Here is a 24,436-nt window from a genome sequence, read left to right on the forward strand (position 1 = left end):
TGGTGAAGACTTCCAAAGAAGAGGCTCAATTGGTTTGGCTACAAGAGGTACGGTTTAAGTTTCATTTAAGTACCGTGTGTTGTGATGAGAATTCCTAGGCTAGATGCCCCTAGGATTAAGTTTGGATTGTGTAAATAGTTGGTGCTAATATGCATAGTTGGTATGTAATGTGAATTAATGATTTGGGTTGAGAATTGTGTGGCCTTGTATGCTTGGTGTATTGAGAATTTGATGTACTGGGTAATGAGTATTGATTTGTGGTTTATGCATTTAAATTATGATATTGGGCCGGAGGCCGTGGATTTTGGGCCGGAGGCCGAAAAAAGGTGAGAAAGGTAAGTTGATGTGTGCATTGTATGATGACACAAGTGATTGGATGAATTTCAGATAATGAATATATGAATGATTGGGTTGGTTATTGAATAATAAGGTTTGAGGAGTTGAGGTGTGGGATTTCGTAAATTTGACTGCAATTATATAGATGAGGTATGTTTGGTTTTGGTTGAGATATATTATATGGTCATATATGTGATTATGATTATTGATGCCTTGATGGTATGATGATGCATTAGAGATATGTTTGTCGTGATATATGCTTGAGGAATGATTAAGGTTGATTTGTGGGTAAAGCCACGTGATAGTGAGTACGATATTGATTATGTATAATGATAGTTGATTGGAAATAGTGTTGTTGAAATTTAGCATGAGAAAGAGTATATGATATGTAAATGTGTTTGAGTTTGAGAAAGTGTCAACGTGCGAGTTGAGGAGGCTTGATGTTGATTTTGGTATATTTTGATTGATTTCAAAGAAAAGGCTGAAATTGGCATGTTTTGATTGATTTTGAAAAGAGTTGAAAATGGCTTGTTTTGAAAATGGCACTTTGTGGTTTTGTATGGAAACATGGTTTTGGGGCATACTTTGATGGGACATAACCTGGACTACAAATCTCTGTTTTCTGCCAAATCTGTTTAGAAATGAAATTGGATCCGGGATGTCCATGCCGTTCGAAGGACGGGTGAAAAACGATTTAAAATGAGAGAGTTATGTTCGTCGGAAGATTGGGGGTTGAATCTGTAAATTCTACAACTTTTAATTTAGAAAATTTTTAGCAGAACGACCCTACGCGCGTAGGCGCACCTGGCGCGTGCGCGCCGTTCTTCCAGAAAGCATCATTCACGCGTCGCGTGGTGTGCGCGGGCGCGTCGATGCGCTGTACCAAATGCCCAGCTATTTTCCAGAGAGTTGTGCCAGGGTCGTGCCAGTTTTGTGCCTGGGCGCAAGAGCACCCACGCGTACGCGTGGCTGACGCTTGCGCGCCGTTTGGATATTTTTCAACCCACGCGTTCGCGCGTATGACGCTTGCGCGTCGATGAGTTTTTGGCCATCCACGCGTGCGCGTGGAGTGCGCGTACGCGTGGCCCTGTTTTCATGCTAAAGTTGATTTTTGAGTTTTTAAAGCCAAACCTCATACTTTTAAGCCTCCGATCTCACCCCTTATGTATCAAATCATTATGGTATGCCTAGCAATGAGGAAGGAGCTAGGGGATGTGGTAACTTGCGAGTGAAGCAAGGGAAAAGGTTATGATCAATGATGATCAGATATGATTATATGAGATATGGAGGATGGCGGTGGAAGTACCGTGTATGCCATGAGCCGAAGGGCTATATTTATTGATAAATGGTTGGTTCTTGATTGGACCATGAGCCGGATGGCTGAGTTCTTGCCGGATACGGCGGAGCCATGTTGATAAATTGGCTAGTTCTGGATTGAACTGTGAGCCAGGTGGCTGAGTTATTGCCGAGTTACGGCAAGGCCATTATGGATTATGGCTGAGTATAAAGGCATATATGATAAATTAATGAATATGATAAATGAATAATGATGAAAAATGTTGAATGTAAGCATGCTTGTGTTTTCTCTCTGGTTGTAAGGGTGACAGGGCACCGATACCCTCTAATGGCGACAGGGCGCAGATACCCTCTAATGGCGACAGGGCGCAGATACCCTCTAATGGTGACAGGGCACATATTCCCTCTAATGATATTAATACGCAACAGAGAGACTGTGCCCGGGTTAGCTACCGGACATGTCGGGTTGGCTTGATAACCGACAGATGATATCATCAGCCATAGGGCAGGCATTCATCATTTGCATATGTTTGAATTGTTTGGGTTTGCCTATTTGTTTTGGATTTCTACATTATATATGCTAAGTTGCCTGATTATGTGCTACTTGTTCTACTTGTACCCTAATTGTGTATTACTTGCCTGTATTGCTTGTGTTTGTACAACTGAGAGGCCCCTCATGTTGGTGTCGGTGGAGGTTGAGGGCTGTTCTTGATGAGATGAATTGATGATGCGATTGCATGATGATGGTGAGATGATTTGAGCTCCCTGGGTAGACGCAGTGATGTGGTTTCACTAGTTCCAGGGAGGGCATGATATATTGATATAGAATTGCTGAGACAGCACGACTGATGATGGCTTTGTTTATGATTCTGAAATCTGATTCGTGGGAGAGTCAGCGAGTTGGGAGTCATATGAGATGTGATCTAGATTTAGTATTCCCTTACGATAGATGCCTATTTATAGATTAGTGAGAATCTAGGCTGGATACTTGGTGAAAAGGAGTTTAGGATGCTTGGTGAGTTTTTATTGCAGTGCATTGTATTTATTTGGCACTTTTACCGTACTGGGAACCCATGGGCCCGGGGTTCTCATTCCGTATATATCTCTTGTTTTTCAGATACAGGTCCAGGTGCTTAGAAGTGAGTTGTGGGTCGTCTAAGAGACGGCGAAGATCTTTATTTCCTCTACTTTGTGTTTGATTAGAATCTCTCCACCTATGTTTTGAAAAGATTATATTATGTATTGAACTCTTTTGGAACTTGCCTATAGAGGCTCTTATGTTTCCTTTGGGAGAGATTAGGATATACTGTTGTCATCTACTTTCATACTGTACCCTAGCCGGCCTAAACTTCGCGGGTCGCGACTAGTGGCTATTTACTTATGTTATATATATCTATCTGTTATCTATCTCTTAATCTCCTCTACGCCTTGTCCGTATATCGTTTTCGGCTTCACGGTTTATCTTTTGTTGTCAAAACGTGAGTGATACGTCTTCGCGATTTTATTTCTACTCTTTTCAGGCTTCTCGATTAATACTCTTTTCAAAATTACCTATATTTATATATTAAAAATCCACCTGAGAGTCGTACCACCGTAATATCATTGACTTATGACTCGAGCATAAGGATTTGAATATTAGGGTGTTACAATAATAGTAAGATATATAATTTTTTGAACACAAAAACAAAAACAGAAAAAGAATTACATAAAATACATTAGGCCAGTGGCATTAAGATATCTTAAACAAAACAGACAGAAAAAAACTTAAATTAACAATAAATAAATAAATAAGTGAAGAAAACAAACGTTCTGAGTTTTCCTTTATACAATACTAAATAATATCATAAAAAAAATTCAGCCCCATCCCATCAACATTAGAAATAACTGGAAAATCTTAAAAAAATAACAAAGTTTTCTTGGGAAAGACAGTACAGAACTAATTTTATCCCTGGATTTGTAAGACATTTGAAAAAAAAATAAATCCTAAATTTAGTTATGGCCAAAATAAACAAATTAACAAACTATTACTGTTAGTTAAATTTAGCCATTAAACAAATTTTATGCTTGATTATTTTTCAACATTGAAATAGCACAAAACACAATAATAAAATAAAGGAAGAAAAAACAAAAAGTCATAACGTATGCATTTGCACCAAATGCCACTTTCACAAATTCCCATGAGTACATAGCCTTTAACCACATTCCTAAGTTTTTTTCCTATGATAAGAAAGAAAAAAGCACAATATTATAGAAAATTAGACATTCACGGAACCAATATATGGGAACAATAAACAAATAGTACAAGACAAATTGTACATATAAATGCAAATGGAGAACATGCATAGTCTATTAGATAATGCACACATCAAGTCACTCTTAGTGGGATTCTATTTTAACATTATCAGGAAAGTATTTTACTCCCAAGAATATTTATAATAAACTTAAATCTGAGTTGTAGATTGGTTCTCTATGTAGCGTATATAGAAAGAGTACACAACTATCTAACCAAGAACAAGGATAAGTAGGTCACAACAAATCTTTTTTTATCTGTCTTAGACTTTCACACAGCTTTTTGTTTTAACACCTGCATCATAAATAAACACTTCCAATTCACAACTTTTAATAGAGATCATTCACCTGATACATCTGCATTGATTTTACGTAAAGCATACAGCTGTTTTGATTCTCCATTTGTAATAGTTTGTAGTTTTCCTTTACAAAAGAGGAAAATGAAACACATACAATGCTTAGTTTCACAACCTAAGCCTCCATCGATACAATGCCTTTTTTAGCTTTATTTCCAGAGATATGTCAACAATTTTGCTGAAGATTTCCAGGGATGGATTTAGATAAAGCAAAACATGCAAGAAAAAAGAGATATGCTATTGCTGTTGGGAGGAAGCAAAAATTATATCACCGAACACATGAAGGTTATATCTTTTGTTTATCTTTACTATTAACTGCTTCAATCTGAGTATGACATTATACTCTTCTTATTCGAATGTTACATTTTTTTTGTTAGTTTCTACTTGCATATTTTCCCTTTTCTTATTATGTGTGAAATACATAAAGTGTTGGACATTGCATTGCAGAGAATCAAAGAACAAATTCCTCACAATGTCACACATTCAAAGAAGATTATTCTGTTGTTAGACGACCTCTTGCTGAAATACAATCAGGCAAGTTGACCTTTAATGTCTATGTAAAATAAGTCAATTATATTTAAGAAAAATATTTACACAAAAAGAATTGAAGTTTTAAGCACAAAATCTGTCTATATTTTCCTATAAACTAAAAATTATTAAGCAAGAACATGATAGAGATTAGTAAACATCCATATGTGTCTTTCTTTTTTATTTATCTAATAAGATTCTAGATATCATACCTGGTAATAAGTCTAATGAGTAATATAGTTATTCATGCCATTAATTTGGCAGTAATGAATCCATGAAACTAAAAGGTAATACTTATATGTATGCATGCCTTTTATGACAAACAATTAAAATTTATAACAAAATATAATTTCATGAAATCAGTTTTCGTGCATCTCATTTGTGCCAAACACTGTGTAAGTCTAAAAATTGTTTTGTTTCAAGGATGTACTGCACGGGAAAGTATTGTTATGGAAATAAACAAAAGTTTCCAAATTCAGAGAAAGTCTACAAGAAATCGTGATACTTCTCGACGAATAGATGTAACACCAAAACATGCAACTCTATCAGGAGAACATCTTCGGAAGACTTCCTTAGGAATTCAACCAAGTTTCTTCTTATTTTGGACTAAATTTAGTTACCCAACTATCTCAGGTGTATACAATTAGGTTACTAGAAAAAATTCTTTAAACAATTTGGTCATTCTTGATTTGAGTTTTTGCAATATCATTATTCTATGACATATGTCAAAAGATGAAACTATAGCTACTTATTATACACAAGGTTGTGTTAGTCAAAATAAGATCACTTAAATTACAAATACGGTAGTTAAAAATGAGATAGGTTCAAACGGATTCATTGTTCAACAAAGTATTAGTAATATTATGCATAATATCCATATAATCATAAAATGCAGGGACATTTGACTTGAAAATAAATAGATATTTCAAATAGATCATGACAGTAGGTTTTCTAAGTTTGTTAGAATCCAACCGGTAAGTGACTGATTCAATTGTTCAATTGTGTAACTGTGCTTCAACTGGAGTTCAACAGGTTTATTTAAATATAAAATAAAATTATTCAAAGTTGAATATATAATTTCAAAATTTTTAATTAAATTATTTCTAAATTAGTAAAATTTAATATCTCACAATTTCACAAAATAATTTGACTATAATTTATCAATAAAAGATCACAGACAACTTCAAACATCTAAAAAACATTAACAAATTTTCAACCAAACCCACAACTTATGACAAATCATCAAGAACAGATTACATACAGCAAAATAAAATGTCATCCATAAAAAAAATACACATTCAAATTCTTTAGAAGTTATTATGAAACAAATTATCTTTAAAAAAAAGGCTTCATGTGATTATTGGCATCAATGTCAAATTGGATTTTTCATGATCAACAAAATAATTCCAAAAAGTTTCTGAAATTTCCGTCTACACTCAACATAAGTATTCCAAAATTAAAAGAACAAAAGCAACAAAACAAGCAGCAACCAGATTCTATTATGTTAATCAATAGAGTTAATCAAAACAAAATTATCACTTCTATTGGCAATTACAACTACCAGAATCCAGAATCTTAAAACACCAATTCAGAATCATTATAATTAACCAAATAAAAAAAAGTAGATTGAGCTACAGAAGAAGTAAAGAAAGAGAGAGAATAACATAATCAAACCGTATGATTTTTTATGGCAGTAGAGACAGACGGCGAATAGTCCACGGCGGTAGAAGTGTCCACGGCGGCAGAGTAAGACATGATGGCACTTGGCCGTGAGCTTGATAGAGAGAGGGATCATCGTCAGAGACGGGCGAAGATAACAAGGATAGCGACACGAGTTCAGCACGGCCGCTGAAGATGACTACAGAGGTGGGCTTGATGATACCACAAGGATACAAATCACGATGGCAACAGCACCTCCGAGCAAACCATCTGGCGATGCGAGGCTAACGAATCCAGGTGAAGAGGGGCTGGCCGACGACGACGACGAAAGTTCTAGCCTTGACGACACAACAAGGACAGAGAAGTCAACACTACTGTTGCTGGCAGCGCTGGAACTTAGACAGATAGAGAGGGTATTCAGTTAGGGTTTTCCTTCTAGAGAGAGACAGAGAGGGGATGGGGGTATTCATTAAATTGACTTTTTTTAATGCCCGTTAATTGATAAAATACAAAATCAATTGAACAAAAAAAACTGTAATGCCACAAATTTTGTTATCATGTGTATTCTAATGTTTACTGCCATTGTTTATAAATTTTTCTAATTCGTTCGTTCTTGAATGAAATATGCTAAATGATCATTGACATTATCTACTCAGTCTTTAATTTTAATTGATAAGTGAACCTCTAATTTAGTGTATCTGTATTTAAGAAAATCTTTTATTTTAACAGCTCACCAATCACTATTAAATGACAGGGAAGCTAGAAGACAGTTATAAAATCTCGCTATACACTTTTACTCCAATTGGCATGTAGAACAATAGATGTCTTTATTCATTAAGTTGACTTTTTTTAGTGGTTAGTTATTGAGGTTTCTATAATGATATTGTATTTTAGTAGTTTTATAAGGCCCGTCAATTGATAAAATATAAAATCAATTGAACAAACAAATTCTAATGCCTGAAATTTTGTTATTAGGTGTATTCTTGAAAATTACATCATTTAAATTCAATGCTCAGTGCCATTTTTAAAACCTTTTTCTGATTTGTTACTTCCTGAATAAAATAAGTTAAATAATCATTTACATTATGTACTCAGCCTTTAATTTTAATTGATAAATGCTACCTCTATTGTAGTGTATCTGTAATTAAGGAATTCTCCAATGTTAACAGCTTACGAATCACTATTGAATGGCAAGGAGGCTAAAAGAGAGAATAAAATCTATCTATACACTTTTAACTCCAATTGGCATGTAGAATAATAGATGTCTTCAGTCATTAAGTTGACTATTTTTAGGTGGTTTTATAATGCCCGTGAATTAACAAAATAAAAAATTTATTGAACAAACAAATTGTAATGCCACAAATTTTGTTATCAGATGTATTTTTGAAAATAATATTATCCAAATTCAATGCTCAGTGTCATTTTGTAAAAAAATTCCTGACTGTTAGCTCCTAAATAAAATAAGTTAAATGATCATTTATATTATGTACTCAATCTTTAATTTTAATTGATAAGTGCAACATCTAATTCAGTGTATCTGTATTTAATGAATTCTCCAATTTTAACAGCTTATGAATTACTATTGAATGGCAGGCACGGTAGAAGAGGACAATTCTAATTGTGACAATCACGATGAAACACATGAAGACCATGGTATGTTGTTCGTTTCATATAACCAAATTAATATCTAAAGAAGCACATGTAAAGGTTCATTTTCTAATAGGAAAGTCATCTAATTAACGCATAAATATTTATTCATATATTTTAGAATATGCTATTGTTATTACACGAGTCTGCCAAATTTTGATGTCTTTATTGTACAGTTGAAGAACCACATAATTTACAGCCTGACATTATGTTGTAAAATGAAAGAGAATGTAGTACATTGAAATATGAATCATTCCTTTTAGAGCCTATTTAACATTCAAGTTGATTTTTAAAAAGAACCCATAATTTACAGGTTATGTAGATATGGGGGATCCAGATTTTCAGTGTGAGCACCGTGGCGCTAGGTTCTGGCATGATGAACAAATTGATAGACATTATAATTCAAGAAATCCTAAATTCACTTAGTGTTGCCGTCGAGGTCAAGTGCAGCTACCAAGACTACAACAACCACCAGGAATTCTTGATGAGTTATTCTTTGGTTCAAATGTAAAAGCTATTCATTTCCAAAATAATACTTGCACATATAATAGCACGTTTACTTTTACTTCGTTCGGGGGCGAAATAGATAGACCCGTTAACAACAATAGTCGAGGACCCCCTACCTTCATTTTGCATGGTTAAAATTATCACCTACTGGGAAGTTTATTGCTACAAGAAGGAGCGTCAGCAAAATTTGCTCAACTATACATTTATGACACTCAAAATGAGATTAAAAACCGGACTTCAGTTGTAAGGTATCATATAATAATGTTGCTTCATCTGAATTTAAAAACTTCTATGCAGTGTTTCAAAAATAATTACACAAGTTGCTTTTACTTTTCAATTCTGACAAAGAAGCAGATAAATGGAATGTTGACATAGTTTTAGACATTATACAAATTCTAGATACACATAATGTTCTTACAAAATCTTTTCGTTTGATGCGGGATGTCCTGACTAATAATCCCCAAACAAACGTGCATCTTAAACTCATTGGAAAAAGAGGTAAAGATGGAAGAACATACAACTTGCCATCAGTTGATGAGGTTGCAGGCTTGGTTGTCAAAGATTTTGATCCACATACACAAGAAAGGGATATTATTATTGAAACAAAGTCTAGTGAACTTAAACAGATTTTTGAACTACATCCGTCATACCTAGGATTACAATATCCTTTATTGTTTCCATATGGTGAAGATGGTTGGAGGGAAAAACTTTCGTTGAATATAGTTAACACCAATCCTAACAATGAAAGCTCCTATGTAAGTATGAGGGATTTCTTTGCTTTCAAAATATAGCATAGAAATTTACGTGAGGGTGTTTTGATCTATTCTCGAAGACTTTTTCAACAATTCATAGTTGATGCCTACTCAATGATTGAAGCTTCTAGGCTGAAATATGTGTACTCAAAACAAAAAGAATTTAGAGCTGAAATCTATAAGGGACTAAAAGATGCAATTCTCAATGGAGAAATTGAAGCAGCTAACATTGGAAAGCGCATTATTCTATAAGCAACCTTTATAGGTGGACCAAGATATATGATCCAAAATTATCAAGATGCAATGGCCATCTACAGATCAATTGGTTATCCAGATTTATTTATTACATTTACTTGCAATCCACAATGGGAAGAAATCAAACGTTATTGCAAAGAGACCAACTTGAAGCTTGAAGACAGACACAATGTAATTTGCAGACTATTCAAAGCAAAGTTGGAGAAGCTTATCAAAGACATTCATAGAAATAGAATTTTTGGTGTTTCCAAAGCAGGTAAAATAACATTATTATTTAATCATTTAAAAAAAAACTACAGTATGAAAAAGTCAATTGATTGGGGTGTATAACAATTCTTTGTTGCAGTGATATATACCATCGAGTTCCAGAAATGTGGATTGCCACATGCACATATATTACTATTTCTTGCAGCAGAATATAAATATCCTTCTCCAGAAGATATTGACAAAATCATATCAGCTGAGATCCCAGATCCATTACATGATCTAAATTATTATGAAGCAGTTAAGCATTTTATGGTACATGGGCCATGTGGGCTTGCAAAGAAAAACTCCCCTTGCATGGAAAACGGTCAGTGCGTTCGTCATTTTTCAAAAAAATTTGTTGATTTTACTACCATTGATCAGAATGGATATCTAGTATATAGGCGTCAAGATGATAATAGAACCATTGAGGTTTCAGGTATTCAGTTGGATAATCGTTATGTTGTGCCTTATAATAGATTCCTATTGTTAAAATATGGTGCTCATATAAATGTTGAGTGGTGCAATCAATCACGTTAAATCAAGTATCTATTCAAGTACATTAACAAAGGAAATGATAGAGTAACAACATCTTTCTATTCAAATTCAAAAGTTGATCGTGCTAATTTCATTCTAGATGAAATAAAAATGTTTTATGATTATTGGTACATCTTTCCATGTGAATCTTTTTGGAGGATATTTGCATATGATATACATTATAGGAAACCATCAGTTGAATGGCTGAGTTTTCACTTGCCTAATGAGCAGACGATTCTATTTGAAGATAACGTCACATTGCAAACCACGGTAAACAGAGCAACAATCAAAGAATCAATGTTCATAGCATGGTTCAAAGCAAATGCAACTTATGAATCAGCCAGACAATTAACTTACAATGACTTCCCAACTCATTTTGTTTGGAAACGGAGCATCAGAACTTGGGAACCAAGAAAAAGTGCTCAAGTAATTGGTAGATTATTCTTTGTCCCACCATCATACGGTGATTTATACTATCTTAGAATGCTATTGAATATTGTAAGAGGTCCAACAAGTTATCAAGATGTAAAAACATACAATGGTGTCTGATGAGAGAGCTATTGTCGATCTAGGATTAATCAAAATATATATATAGGTTCATTGCAAGTATAGCCCAAACCAACAAATCATCCTCTCAATTAAAGTTTAAGATTTCTAAAACATATAAACCGAGAGTCTTTCAACCTCGGGTCGTTCTCCCTAGGACGCAATTGAGATGTTACTTCCTTGGTTGTTAAAGCAAAAAGGGATTTTCAAGCAAGAAATGAAAGATTAAAAGAACTAAGCAATAAAATAACTAAGAGATAAGCAAAATTGTGAATTAATGCAAGTAAAGGAAAGCAAGATCAAAACTAGTGAAAATGCTATAAATGCAACAAAAGAGCCTTGACTTGGGAATGAGAATCCAAGGAATCCTATCATCGTCATAACCACAACTATGATAATTGTGATGAGTCAATCTCGCCTAGTTAACCCTAACCATCGAGGAGTAAGTCAAGCAAGCATAATTGACCTTAATCTATAAGTCCTAGCTAACTTACCAAACTAGTTAATAAAAAGCTAGCGTCAATGGAAACAAGAGTCAACTAACTACCCAAGAATTACCACTAAATGTCGGACATTATGACTCTAGTATCCTAGAAACTCAAACCACAAGCCAAGGTGGGAAAATCTACTCAAAACTCATAATTGGCATTTTCACAAATACCTTGTGTGCATAAGAGTAAAACATGGAAAATTGCAAGAAAAATTAGAAAACTATAACTAACTATCAACAAAACCAAATATAAACAAGCAATCAAACATAAAGAGAGCATAAAGCATAAAATTCATCGATCAAAACTTCAAGAAACACAAAATTGCAAATATGAACAAAGTAACTTGAACCAAAGGAAATTGAAAATAAAGACAATGTAATTAAAGAGGAATTAAAGAGTACTTACAATTAAAGATGATCAAAATCCAAAATTAAGCTTGCTATAAAATGCTACAAAGAAAATTGATAAACCCTAGGAGAGCTCTCTACTCTACTCCTACTCCTACTCCTAATTAACTATGCTAAGAAAAATGTAAAATGTGGCCCTCTACTCTAACGCCTTCATGTGTCTTCAATCCCCTTCATATAGCACTTCATTTCAGCCTTGAGCCTTCAAAAATTGGGCCAAAAGGCCTCAGAAAATGCACAACACGCGTTTCATTAATGAAATCACGTGTAGGGTCCTGTGCGGACGCACAGACGTGTGCGTCCGCACACTTGGCTGAATGGGCTCCTGTGCGTACGCACAGGTACTTGTGCGCACGCACACATGCAAATTTTCTCTTGTGCGTACGCACACTGGCTTGTGCACACGCACACTTGGCTGATTCGGTCTTGTACGTACGCACGCTTGCTTGTGCGCACGCACACCTTGCTGTGTGTGCTTTTCCTTATTTTCTTCATGTGTTCTCCTTTCTACATTACTTCTTCCACTTTTGCTTAGCCAATCTTGCCAAAATGACCTGAAATCACTCACAAAATATATCACGGCATCGAATGGCATAAAAGTGGAATTAAATTACTCAATTTAAGCACAAAATGCATGTTTTCACATTTAAGATCAATTTAGGGACAAAACACAAGTATGCTATTTTGGTGCTTAAGTATAAATTTATGTGCTAGAATCCATCCAAATTGAGTCAAAATATATCATCAAATATGGATTCATCAATTTCCCCACACTTAAACAATAGCATGTCCTCATGCTAAACCAACAAGAAAAATGATCAAAAAGGGGTAATCAACTTATGGAATGCAACTATATATATATATATATATATAATGTCCTATTGATTTGGTGAAAACAATCAAATTCCAAGCAAGTGTATAGACATATAGGGCGAAGCAAAGAAGCAATTCAATGCAATCAAAGTCTAAAGAATTGATTCACTCATTTAAAACAAAACAACTTGCAAGAATACATGATAAGGGCATGGAGACATAGAATTGAGTAATTGAACCTCACTAGGTGTGTGTGTACACTCTAATCACTCGGTGTCTAAGGGTCAATTCACTCAAGTCTCCTCTAATCATGTTTTCAAGGATTTGCTTTTCATCTAACAATCAACAACAAGTGATGCATGAATGCACTTATCATGAGGACTTATTAGGGTTGTAATGGGGTTAGGGTTAAGGTGGGATAGATATAGCTAAGTGGACTAAAAATGGTTTGAATCCTTGATTAATTTAAGTATCCAACTCAACCTATATCAACCCAATAATAAAGACATGCAATCCTAACTTCCCACCATTTCTTTTTCACAAACATTCATGTATGCTTTATCATTCACATCACATATGCATTTCTTATTCATTTCTCTTCACTTAGGGTAGCTTTCATTCCCTTTTTATGATGATAATATTTTCTCTCTCTTTTTTTTTGAAAATAAAATGCATATGGTTTTAGTAGTTCATACATGATTGTTCCCATTTTCCAAAATTTTCAATGAAATACCCAAATTAAACATTTTCATTCACTACCAATATTTCCCAAAATTCCCCCACACTTAAATGCAACACACTCCTCAACCTAAGCTAGTCAAGGATACAATCCAAGGTAAATCATGGTTTTCCGCTTAAGGTTGTGATGTGCTAATATCAAGAACAACGGGGTAGATAAAGCTCAGAAGGGTTAACAAATGGTAGATGCAAAGGGTAGGCTATATGGGTAAAGTAAGCTTTTATCAAAGATGGCCTCAATCATGCTCAATGCAATTCAAAACATCAATCGTTGGAAATAAAGAATCAAACAAAACCAAGATTACAATCATAGAAGAGATATATCACACAATGAACAAAATTAGTGGTTAAAATGTGTAACCACTCATTAAGGCTCAAATCTCACAAGGTATTTGTTCTTTACTCTTCTATGTTCCAAAATAAAATCATTCAAGCAAGTTTGAAAATAATTTTCCCAATCAATTCAATAGAATGCCCTTGAAACAAAATTCTTGGAAATCTTTGTTGTTTTTCACCAAAAGTTATTTCCTATATGTATGTATGTTGTGATGGATGCAATTTTCAAAATTTCCTAGTTCTTTTTCTAATTTTCAACAACCAAAAACTAACATGAACAATTAGGACAAAATTGAATTAGGTGCTATACTATTCACATTATCCAATCACAACTTCTATCTATAAAATATATACCATGCGAAAGATGCAATAACTATGGATGAACTAAGATGTATATATATATATATATATACTAGAAGAAAGTGCAATGCAACAATAAAAAAAAACACTCCAAATATCTACAAGAAACATAATAACAAGAAACAAAAAATAAAGTGCAAAGTGTTCATAAAAGAGAATTTACACCCTAAAATGACGAATCCTCCCCCACACTTAAGCATTGCACGGTCCTCCGTGCATGAACATGATCCGGAGAGAATGTCTCTAAGTTCCTCCACCTTCGGTTGGCGGATGCGGGGGCTTGGGTTGTGTGAAAATTGCCGATGCTCAATGCATTCTCGGCATCTCCATCCTTTGTGTCCTCCTCCTCTCCTAGCTCCTTGCCGTTATCTCTCATTCTCAAAAAGAGTGAATAAGGTATAATTAGGAATTATAGGGCAAGTAGCACAAAAAGGTAAAGGAGAAAGCAGATAAGCATCTAATTGAGGAAGTTTGCATAGTGGTGTGGAATACACACAATGGCCGGTTAAAGTGGCATCAACACAATCAAAAAGTAAGAATGAGTTCCTCAATTAAATGGCCTAAGATGCAAGTAAGAGATAAGTGTCATTCAGGCACATGCAAACTTAGACAACTATAACAAGAGTGAATTGAATGTAGGAATTATTGGATATTGAAGGTGTGCAAGTGAAAGAGCAAAATCGATATAAAATAGCACAATTAACAATAACCATGATGAAAAGAAAATTACTTGTTCATCCTTAGGAATAATCAAATAATCACATGGTTAAGGTGTTTGTTACAAAAAGTGACAAGTCTTGATAGAATCAAGTTAAGTCAACTCAAACAAATGCAAAGCATTAACAAGGAGCAAATACCTTGTGATGTGATTATATTGACTTAAAGACCATGATGAACAAGCAATTCCATTCAATTTACTAAATTGAATATGTACCTTTTAAAAATTGTACCAAATAAGAGACAAAAAGTCAATTTCTAAATCAATTTGGTGCTAGTAACTCAAGACAATGATCAAGTACATGATTGAAATTCCAATCCAAAATAATATCATAATCATTTAAAAGTGCACAATTCTATATTGGAATGCCAAACAAGGATATAGTCTAACACATATGGTTATGACAACATAAACAAAAAGTTCACTCAGGCATTTAAACAAACACATAGTATGCGGTGCACATATTCAACAAACTCGAGCAAAGATTCAAACATCGACAACCCATAAATCCAAAATTGAATACTTGCAATGAAAAAACAAATAAATCATTAAGCAAAACTTAAGCTAAATACCCGAAGTTAAATAAAGAAAATAGAAATCAAGCAAGCAACTAAACAAAACAAGGAAGATTAAAGCAAGAAAATTGCAAAGTTGAAGGATGGAAAAGAAAAAGATAGGTAACAGTGACACTTGTGTTAGCCACTGCGAGGCTCACGGCGACGGAGTTTAGCCGGAGAAGAGAAGAGAGAAAGAAGAAGAAAGAGAAAGAAAGAAGGTGAAAAGAGAAGAGAGAGAGAGAGACGATGGTGGTGGTGGCTCCGGCGGCGGAGGTTGGATGGCGAAGGTGGTGGTCGCCTGAAGAAGGGGTTGAGGGGTTGTAGAAGTGGAAAGAAGGAAAGGAGAAAGGAGGTGAAGAGTGGCGCAACAGAGCAGCTTTTCTCATTACTTCCTAGACCGCGACTCGTGCGTACGCACACCAGCAAATTTAAGGGCATTCAGATGCACAGGGCGTGCGAGCGCTATTGGCAGAGGGGGTGTCAAGACGTGTGCGTGTGCACAGGGCTGTGCGCACGCACAAAACACACTTTTTTTTAATATAAAATGACCATGTGTGCGTACGCACAAAGTGGTGTGCATGCGCACAGAATGAAAATGTGGTGGAGTGCACGTGCATAGAGGGTGCGAGTACTGCGAACAGAGCGTGTGAAACCAGGTGTGCGTACGCACACATCGGTGCGCACGCACAGATGGGGAAAAACAGGAGAAGTGTGTGTACGCACATGGCTGTGCGCACGCACAGAACTCTGTATCTGCAACCTTTTTAAAGCTTCTAATGCACGAACCATGATATCAATCAAAGTTTTTCAAGCCCAAAACACATCATTCTTCAAAAACACATGATCAAACATAAAATACAACTAATTTAAACCTAGAATGCAATCAAATTAAGCTAATTAAAGAGGCAAAATTCAATAAACAAAAACTAAAAGAAAGAAGGGTTGAAAGGATATTACCATGGTGGGGTGTCTCCCACCTAGCACTTTGGTTTAAAGTCCTCAAGTTGGACTTTTGGTTGGAGCTCACATCAAGGAGGCTTGTGCTTCCACCCATCCTTGAGTTGCCAACCATGCTTGCTCTTCAAAGATCCTCCGGGATCCCAGACGAAGTACATTAAGCTCCTAAGCAACCTCAAGTAAGAACTTTGGATCCAAAATTGTTGGTTGTAGACATGTATGCCCGGATCCCATACTTTGGTTTCTCTATCACCCTCTTGTTGATGCTTGCTTTTGCACTTGGATGAACAACCTTCCCAAGCACCTTTGAAGCACCCAATTGAATGTTGGACTCCTCCCAATTGAATCTTGCACCACTTATACCTTGAATTCTTTTGACAACCAACACCCAATCTTTCATTGTTGAACACCCTAAGAAGCACCTTAAGTTGGTGATCCATTTCCAATAGAGCATATTGGTATGGGCCTATGAAGCTCATGGAGGAAATTGTCACCCATTCAAATTGCCTTTGGATTGGAGTCACTTTTGTAAACTCTTGCATGTATGCCTCCACTTCTTGGATGATCACCTCTTCCTCACCACTCTTCTCAAGCTCTTCCCTATCTCTCTCATACTCAAGAGGGAAGGGTTCTTCTAGATCATTGAGGGGGTTGACCGAGGTGGACAAAAAATCATTGTTGATGCCACCCACTTCTTGATCAAATTCCCTCGACTCTCCATTTACTTCTTCCGGTTCACTAGCTCTACCTTCCTCCTCTTGTGACTCAAGCCTTGGCTCCTCTTCCTTTCCTTGAGGCTCCATGTTCTCCTCCTTCCTACACTCCTTACTTGATCCTCCACCTTTTTCAAGGGGGATGTCTTGAATGGTTGAGCGTAATGAGGCCAAGCGGTTCACCGCTTCGGCTATGATAGCAATGAACTCCCCTTGCTTCTTTCGAAACCCTTCTTGCTCTTAGAAGAATGCTTGAATGTCTTGTTGTTCTTGGGGCAAGGGTTGGAAAACATCAAATTTGAGTGGAAGAGAGGGTTCAAAGGTTGGGAGAAAGGTTGTATAGTTGGAAGGTGTGTCATGTGGATGAGGGTATTGAGGTGGTGTATAAGAGGGTAGGGGTGATGGTTCATAACGTTGGTAGCAAGATGTGTAGACATTTTGATTCCATGGAGGTGTATGATATGGTACTTGAAGGGTTGGTGGTTGGAGGTTATGTATGGGGTATCCTTCATATCCTTGGGTTTGATATTCATATAGGGGAGGGCTTGGGGAAGGATTTGGCTCGTTGTAGTATGGGAAAGATTCCTCCTCCCTCCATCGCTTTTCTCACTCCAAGATACAATCCCAATTGGAATTCATCATACCCTATTAAATACGCACAACCAAGCTCTAAGCAACTAGGGTGATATCTCATAGAGAAAGTAAAAAGTGAAAACAAAAGACATCAACAAACAAGAAAAACAAACACCTAGATATTAACAAAAACAACCAAAAAACCAAAAAGTAAGCTATTTACACTATGGACATATTTACAACAACCAAAAGATAGCACTCAATTGCTTTCCCGACAACGGCGCCAAAAACTTGATGAGGGAGCTATTGTTGATTTAGGATTAATCAAAATATATATAGGTTCATTGCAAGTATAGCCCAAACCAACAAATCATCCTCTCAAACAAAGTTTAATATTTCTAAAACATATAAACCGAGAGTCTTTCAACATCGGGTCGTTCTCCCTAGGACGCAATTGAGATGTTACTTCCTTGGTTGTTAAGGCAAAAAGGGGTTTTCAAGCAAGAAATGAAAGATTAAAAGAACTAAGCAATAAAAGAACTAAGAGATAAGCAAAATTGTGAATTAATACAAGTAAAGGGAAGCAAGATCAAAACTAGTGAAAATGCTATAAATGCAACAAAAGAGCCTTGACTTGGGAATGAGAATCCAAGGAATCCTATCATCGTCATAACCACAACTATGATAATTGTGAAGAGTCAATCTCGCCTAGTTAACCCCAACCATCGAGGAGTAAGTCAAGCAAGCATAATTGACCTTAATCCATAAGTCCTAGCTAACTTACCAAACTAGTTAGTAAAAAGCTAGCGTCAATGGAAACAAGAGTCAACTAACTACCCAAGAATTACCACTAAATGTCAGACATTATGACTCTAGTATCCTAGGAACTCAAACCACAAGCCAAGGTAGAAAAATCTACTCATAACTCATAATTAGCATTTTCACAAACACCTTGTGTGCATAAGAGTAAAACATGGAAAATTGCAAGAAAAATTAGAAAACTATAACCAACTATCAACAAAACCAAATATAAACAAGCAATCAAACATAAAGAGAGCATAAAGCATAAAATTCATTGATCAAAACTTCAAGAAACACAAAATTGCAAATATGAACAAAGTAACTTGAACCAATGGAAATTGAAAATAAAGACAATGTAATTAAAGAGGAATTAAAGAGTACTTACAATTAAAGATGATCAAAATCCAAAATTAAGCTTGCTATAAAATGCTACAAAGGAAATTGATAAACCCTAGGAGAGCTCTCTACTCTACTCCTACTCCTACTCCTAATTAACTATGCTAAGAAAAATGTAAAATGTGGCCCTCTACTCTAATGCCTTCATGTGTCTTCAATTCCCCTTCATATAGCACTTCATTTCAGCCTTGAGCCTTCAAAAATTGGGCCAAAAGGCCTCAGAAAATGCACATCACGCGTTTCATTAATGAAATCATGTGCAGGGTCCTGTGAGGACGCACAGACATGTGCGTCCGCACACTTGGCTGAATGGGCTCCTGTGCGTACGTACAGGTACTTGTGTGCATGCACACATGCAAATTTTCTCTTGTGCGTATGCACGCTGGCTTGTGTGCATGCACACTTGGCTGATTCGGTTTTGTGCGTATGCACGCTTGCTTGTGCACACACACACCTTGCTGTGTGTGCTTTTCCTTGTTATCTTCATGTGTTCTCCCTTCTACATGCCTTCTTCCACTTTTGCTTAGCCAATCTTGCCAAAATGACCTGAAATCACTCACAAAACATATCACAGCATCGAATGGCATAAAAGTGGAATTAAATTACTCGATTTAAGCACAAAAATGCATGTTTTCACATTTAATATCAATTTAGGGACAAAACACAAAAGTATGCTATTTTGGTACTTAAGTGTGAGTTCATGTGCTAGAATCCATCCAAATTGAGTCAAAATATATCATCAAATATGAATTCATCAGCGTCATCTACTCTTCATTTAGAGATGCGTGTTATGCACGAGGTTTATTAGATGATGATCAAGAATATATTCACGCAATTGAAGAAGCAAGTCACTGGGGCTCTGGACACTGTGTGCACAATCTTTTTGCAACACTTTTGTGGTCAAACACAATGGTACGGCCTGAAGCCGTTTGGGAAAAAAGTTCTACGCTATTATCAGATGGCATACTACATGATCATATCACCATATTTAACTCGCCAGGTTTTATTTCCTTGTCTAGATTTTAATCCTACCTTTCAAGTTTATATTTCTTATCTATAGCATACTTTTTGTATAATTCTGCTTTTATACACATGTTACAAAATATAAGAAATTAACTGAATTTTTTTAACAAAAATTATTCATTACTAATTTCATACAAATCATATCATACTCATTGAAAGTTTTATTCATATTGCAGATTTGACTCTGTCTGAATCTGAGTTATTACAACTGACTCTGATTGAAATCGAGCAAATACTTAATAGTAACGGAAAGACACTACGTGATTTCCCAACAATGCCATATCTTAATATGGAAAACATACACCTTCAAAGGCGGGGAATTATGCAAAATAAATTAATACTTGATGAACTATTTTATGATCGTGTTTTGTTAGCAGAACAACACAGTCAATACTTAGCACAAATGACATCGGAACAAAAGACCATTTATGATAAAATTATTACTGCAGTGAACTCAAATTCAGGAGGAGTTTTCTTTTTATACGGATATGGAGGTACAGGTAAGACTTTTATTTGGAAAATATTATCTGCTGCTATTAGGTCAAAAGGTGAAATTGTCTTAACAGTTGCTTCAAATGGTATAGCATCTCTTTTATTACCTGGAGGAAGAACAGCTCATTCCAGATTTGCAATACCTCTTACTCCTGATGAATATTCTACTTGCAACATTAAACAAGGAAGTCAATTGGTAGAGTTAATTTCTGAAACAAAACTTATTATTTGGGATGAAGCACCAATGATGAATAAGTTCTGTTTTGAAGCACTAGATCGGACTATGAGAGACTTGCTTCGTTTTACTAATGATTCAAGTTTATCACTACCTTTTGGTGGTAAAACTGTAGTCTTTAGCGGAGATTTCAGGCAAATTCTTCCAGTTATCACAAAAGGGTCAAAACAGGACATTGTTAATGCTTCAATTAATTCCTCTTACCTGTGGCATGAGTGCCAAATTTTGAGCTTAACATAGAACATGAGATTAAGAACTTTAACTGGAATTCACAATAGTGAGGAATTGAAATCGTTTGCAAGATGGATCCTGAATGTAGGTGATAGAAAGCTTGGGCAACTAGAAGATGGATGTGGGTTAGTTGACATACCACAAGAACTTTTACTGAAAGATTTTAACGACCCAATCCAAGCAATTGTTGAAGCAATTTAAATTGACTATCTAAAGGACTATTCAAACATAGAACATTTGCAAGGAAGGGCTATCCTTGCACTAACTATTAGTGTTGTTGAAGAATTTAACGATTACATGCTCTCTTTGAATAAGAATGAAATGAAAAGATACTTGAGTTTAGATTCACCTTACTTTAAAGAAGGAGATAATGACACATTGGCTAGCATACACACTCCAGAATTTTTAGCAAGTATAAAATCACCAGGACTCCCCAACCATGAACTCTGTTTTAAAGAAGGTTGTCCTATAATGTTGATTCGAAATATTGATCATTCAGCCGGTCTGTGTAATGGAACTAGATTGGTTATCACAAGACTAGTCAACAAAGTAATCGAAGCTAAGGTCTTATTAGGAAGCAATATTAGAAAAAAGGTCATTCCTAGAATGACCTTAACCTCGTCAGATGGAAAATTACCATTCATATTTCAAAGAAGATAGTTTCCTTTGATGTTATCATATGCAATAACCATAAATAAAAGTCAAGGTTAATCTTCAAATCATGTTGGGTTGCTACTTAAGCAACCTGTTTTTACACATGTACAACTTTATGTAGCTGTTTCAAGAATTACCAACAAAGATAGACTAAAGATCATAATATCTCATGATCAATCAAACAATTCCACGTCAACAAATAATGTTGTCTATCAAAAAATTTTCAAGAATATTTAAATTGGTCTCAATAATATTCTTCGCTTGGTAAGATATCTAATATTTTTAGCATATCTTATATTACATTAACTTCTTTAAATTCAAAAACTAGATTTGTTTTTATCAAATAACTATTTCCTTATGTTATTACTTCAACATAATATTTCTTTGTAATAACTACACTTATATTTACACTTTGCAGATTCTCCAAGAAGACCCATAATGCAGCTGTCATGCTTCCGTTGAAATAGTAACACTCAACTTCCACTTATATTCATGTAGTCGAAATTATGTGTTTTCATTAGAATACTTGACCTGTTTACTATTTGCTGCTCATATTTTTTTCATGTTATCCCAATTATATCATGTACAAGATCAATCATCATTTTGATTTAATTTATAAGACCACTAACCACTAAATTTCGTCATCCTAATATAAAACATGAGTAATTATGTTACAATTTACACATGCTTATAAAATTTATTATACACGTTGAAAATCAAAGGAAAAGTATAGAGTATCAATATATTAATTTATTGTCAATAATAATTAATTATTATATCTTAAACACATATATAAAGAGACACATCCAGAAAATATATCTATAAAGACATTCTATTAAACACAGCCATAAAAAATATATTTTTATTAAACACATCCACAAAGACACTTCCATTAAACACAGTTATAAATAAGAGTTGGCAGAAGTTGCACTACAAGAAAACAACTCTATTGCCATGCTTTTAAAGCGTGGCGAAAAGCTGAAAAAAGTGTGGCAATAGCTTTTCACCACGTTTTTTGAGCTACTGCCATGCTTTTGAAAGGGTAGCGTCTGTAAGCGTGGCGGTTGCTCTATCGCCACGCTTTTGATTACCTATCGCCACGCTTTTTTTCCGCCATGCTTTTTATAGATTGCCAAGTTTAAAAGCATGGTCATATGTGGGAGATACGGCCATGCTTTCAAAGCGTGGCGATAACAAGATATGGCCACGCTTTCAAAGCGTAGCGATAACGAGATATGGCCACGCTTTTAAAGCGTGGCGATAGCAAGATACAGCCACGCTTTAAAAGCGTGGCGAAAGCCTTGTCAAATTAAAAAAAAATTCTTTCCCTTACTTGATCTTCATCGCTGCACAATATAATATACAATTTTTATTACAAGACAAATCAAACAGTTATTAGTGACAATTTTTGCTATAATTGTTTTATACATTAGAAAACTAATACTTAAATACAAAATAAATCTCGAGTTCAAATTCCAAAACTAAAAACTAAAGAAAAATACAGGAATAATACAACTTAAACCCTTGATGTTCCTCCTTCTTTTAGCCCTCAAACTTCCTTTCTCACCTCAGCAACACCATTTCTCTATTCTGTACACTTTTCCAGTTTATCTTGGATGTCTTGCAATCCAGAAGTTACAGCTTTTTCCAGTCAACCTTGATGATATAATATAGTCTATAGTTCATACATCCAAAGCAGAGAGTCAGAGATTGTTTTCCATAGTTATTAGAATATCCCAGAGAATGAGTTTCAGGAGCATCAGTGTCAACTTACTTGTCTTTGAGTTTCCAACTGAGATGTTAGAAAACAGTTGTGTATTCATCCAAAATCTATTTTTGAGAAATAACAATGTATCACTTACCATGTATTGAAATGGGAAATATACTCAGAAACAGTGGTGCTAATAACAATGAAGACTTAGTGTTGTTAGAAAATTAAAATGCTATCCTATCAAATGATGATGTGGAACTATGTCTACAAGACAGTATATCTATTAAATGTAAAGTGGTTCATGCAAGCAAGCCAGTGTTAATTAATCACAGCGAGCAAGATTATATCAGACCCAGATATGCATATGTTTCTATTTCAGGCTATCTGTCCAAGTTAGCTTTAGCATAAACACTGGACATTCAAGAGTTTATATAGAACAAACATACTGCCTCAACTTCAATACAAAGTGGAAATATAATACTTTTTGCAATTATTATATTAGTAATTGCTTTGTCCTCTAACAGATTTCAAGGACTAATTATTTTGTTTTTGGGGCCGGAGGAGGGGAGATGGGAATCAATTCTAAAAAAAATGATAATGTTCTATACTAATGTAGGACAAAATAAGGGTTGCATAGTTTTATTATTTTTTTTTTGTTATAATTTCAGAGAAATTATATTTGTATTATTCTTTAGTATATCACTCGTGTAAGCCTTTTCTATTACATATAAGATTTTTTTTTTCACTTTTTATTCATCATTTTAATACCAAAAATAAAAAGTATACACATACAAAAGATATACACAAATGTTGATGCATACAAATTTTTCGTCCAAATGTTCCTCTTCAAGGTGATTTGAATTGAGAGTTCTACTTAAAATCTAATGCAACAGAATAAACAGAGTAAATATATAAATTTAATAAAAAATATATTAAAATTTGAAAATGATAATAAATTAAGTATTGTGTAGAAAAAGTTAGTGTTTAAAATCTCAGCACACAAATTGTATCACCCTACCACACAGAGCCTTACACCTAGGATATAAAATAGAGGTGGCGAGGCGCTACGACCTCTAAAATAAAAATTTTATATATATAATATAGTGAAAAAGGTTTATAACTAGGAGCCTTTGAAGAAAAGGTTAAAGCAAAAACCGTTAAATTGAAAAGCGCAACACTCCGCGTACTGTAACGTAAGCAGGATAGAGCAAGCTAACGAATTTATATACTAGGAGTTCCAAAACACATGTAACAAAATTCAAGACTCGGGTTGCGAAGA

General features: G+C 35.0%; 2 protein-coding genes and 1 pseudogene across 3 annotated transcripts in view; all 3 read left to right on the forward strand.

Moving 5' to 3' along the window:
- The window catches only part of LOC107615098 (UDP-glucosyl transferase 73CC6 pseudogene), a 70,245-nt pseudogene that overhangs the window by 40,020 nt on the left and 5,789 nt on the right, over window positions 1-24,436 (forward strand). The window lies entirely within an intron of this gene.
- LOC107615100 (uncharacterized) lies at window positions 9,674-10,954 on the forward strand. The gene is made up of 4 exons (XM_016317214.1): window positions 9,674-9,881; window positions 9,972-10,144; window positions 10,253-10,389; window positions 10,591-10,954. The coding sequence occupies exons 1-4, from the start codon at window positions 9,674-9,676 to the stop codon at window positions 10,952-10,954; spliced, it is 882 nt and encodes a 293-aa protein (XP_016172700.1).
- Window positions 19,721-20,801, forward strand: LOC107615099 (ATP-dependent DNA helicase pfh1-like). Its single transcript, XM_016317213.1, has 2 exons — window positions 19,721-19,811; window positions 20,011-20,801. Exons 1-2 carry the CDS (start codon window positions 19,721-19,723, stop codon window positions 20,799-20,801), a joined length of 882 nt encoding a protein of 293 aa, XP_016172699.1.

The sequence above is a fragment of the Arachis ipaensis genome, chromosome B9 (assembly GCF_059453495.1).
Source record: "Arachis ipaensis isolate K30076 ecotype BB chromosome B9, ASM5945349v1, whole genome shotgun sequence".
Taxonomy (NCBI): Eukaryota; Viridiplantae; Streptophyta; class Magnoliopsida; order Fabales; family Fabaceae; genus Arachis; species Arachis ipaensis.

Bases quoted from the DNA above. Each gene is read 5' to 3' on its own strand.
- LOC107615100 (XM_016317214.1), top strand. From the start codon at position 9,674: ATGGCCATCTACAGATCAATTGGTTATCCAGATTTATTTATTACATTT. The intron at 9,882-9,971 runs GTAAAATAACAT...TCTTTGTTGCAG, and splicing joins TTTTGGTGTTTCCAAAGCAG to TGATATATACCATCGAGTTC. The intron at 10,390-10,590 runs GTGCAATCAATC...TATACATTATAG, and splicing joins GCTCATATAAATGTTGAGTG to GAAACCATCAGTTGAATGGC.
- LOC107615099 (XM_016317213.1), top strand. From the start codon at position 19,721: ATGGTACGGCCTGAAGCCGTTTGGGAAAAAAGTTCTACGCTATTATCA. The intron at 19,812-20,010 runs GTTTTATTTCCT...TTCATATTGCAG, and splicing joins CACCATATTTAACTCGCCAG to ATTTGACTCTGTCTGAATCT.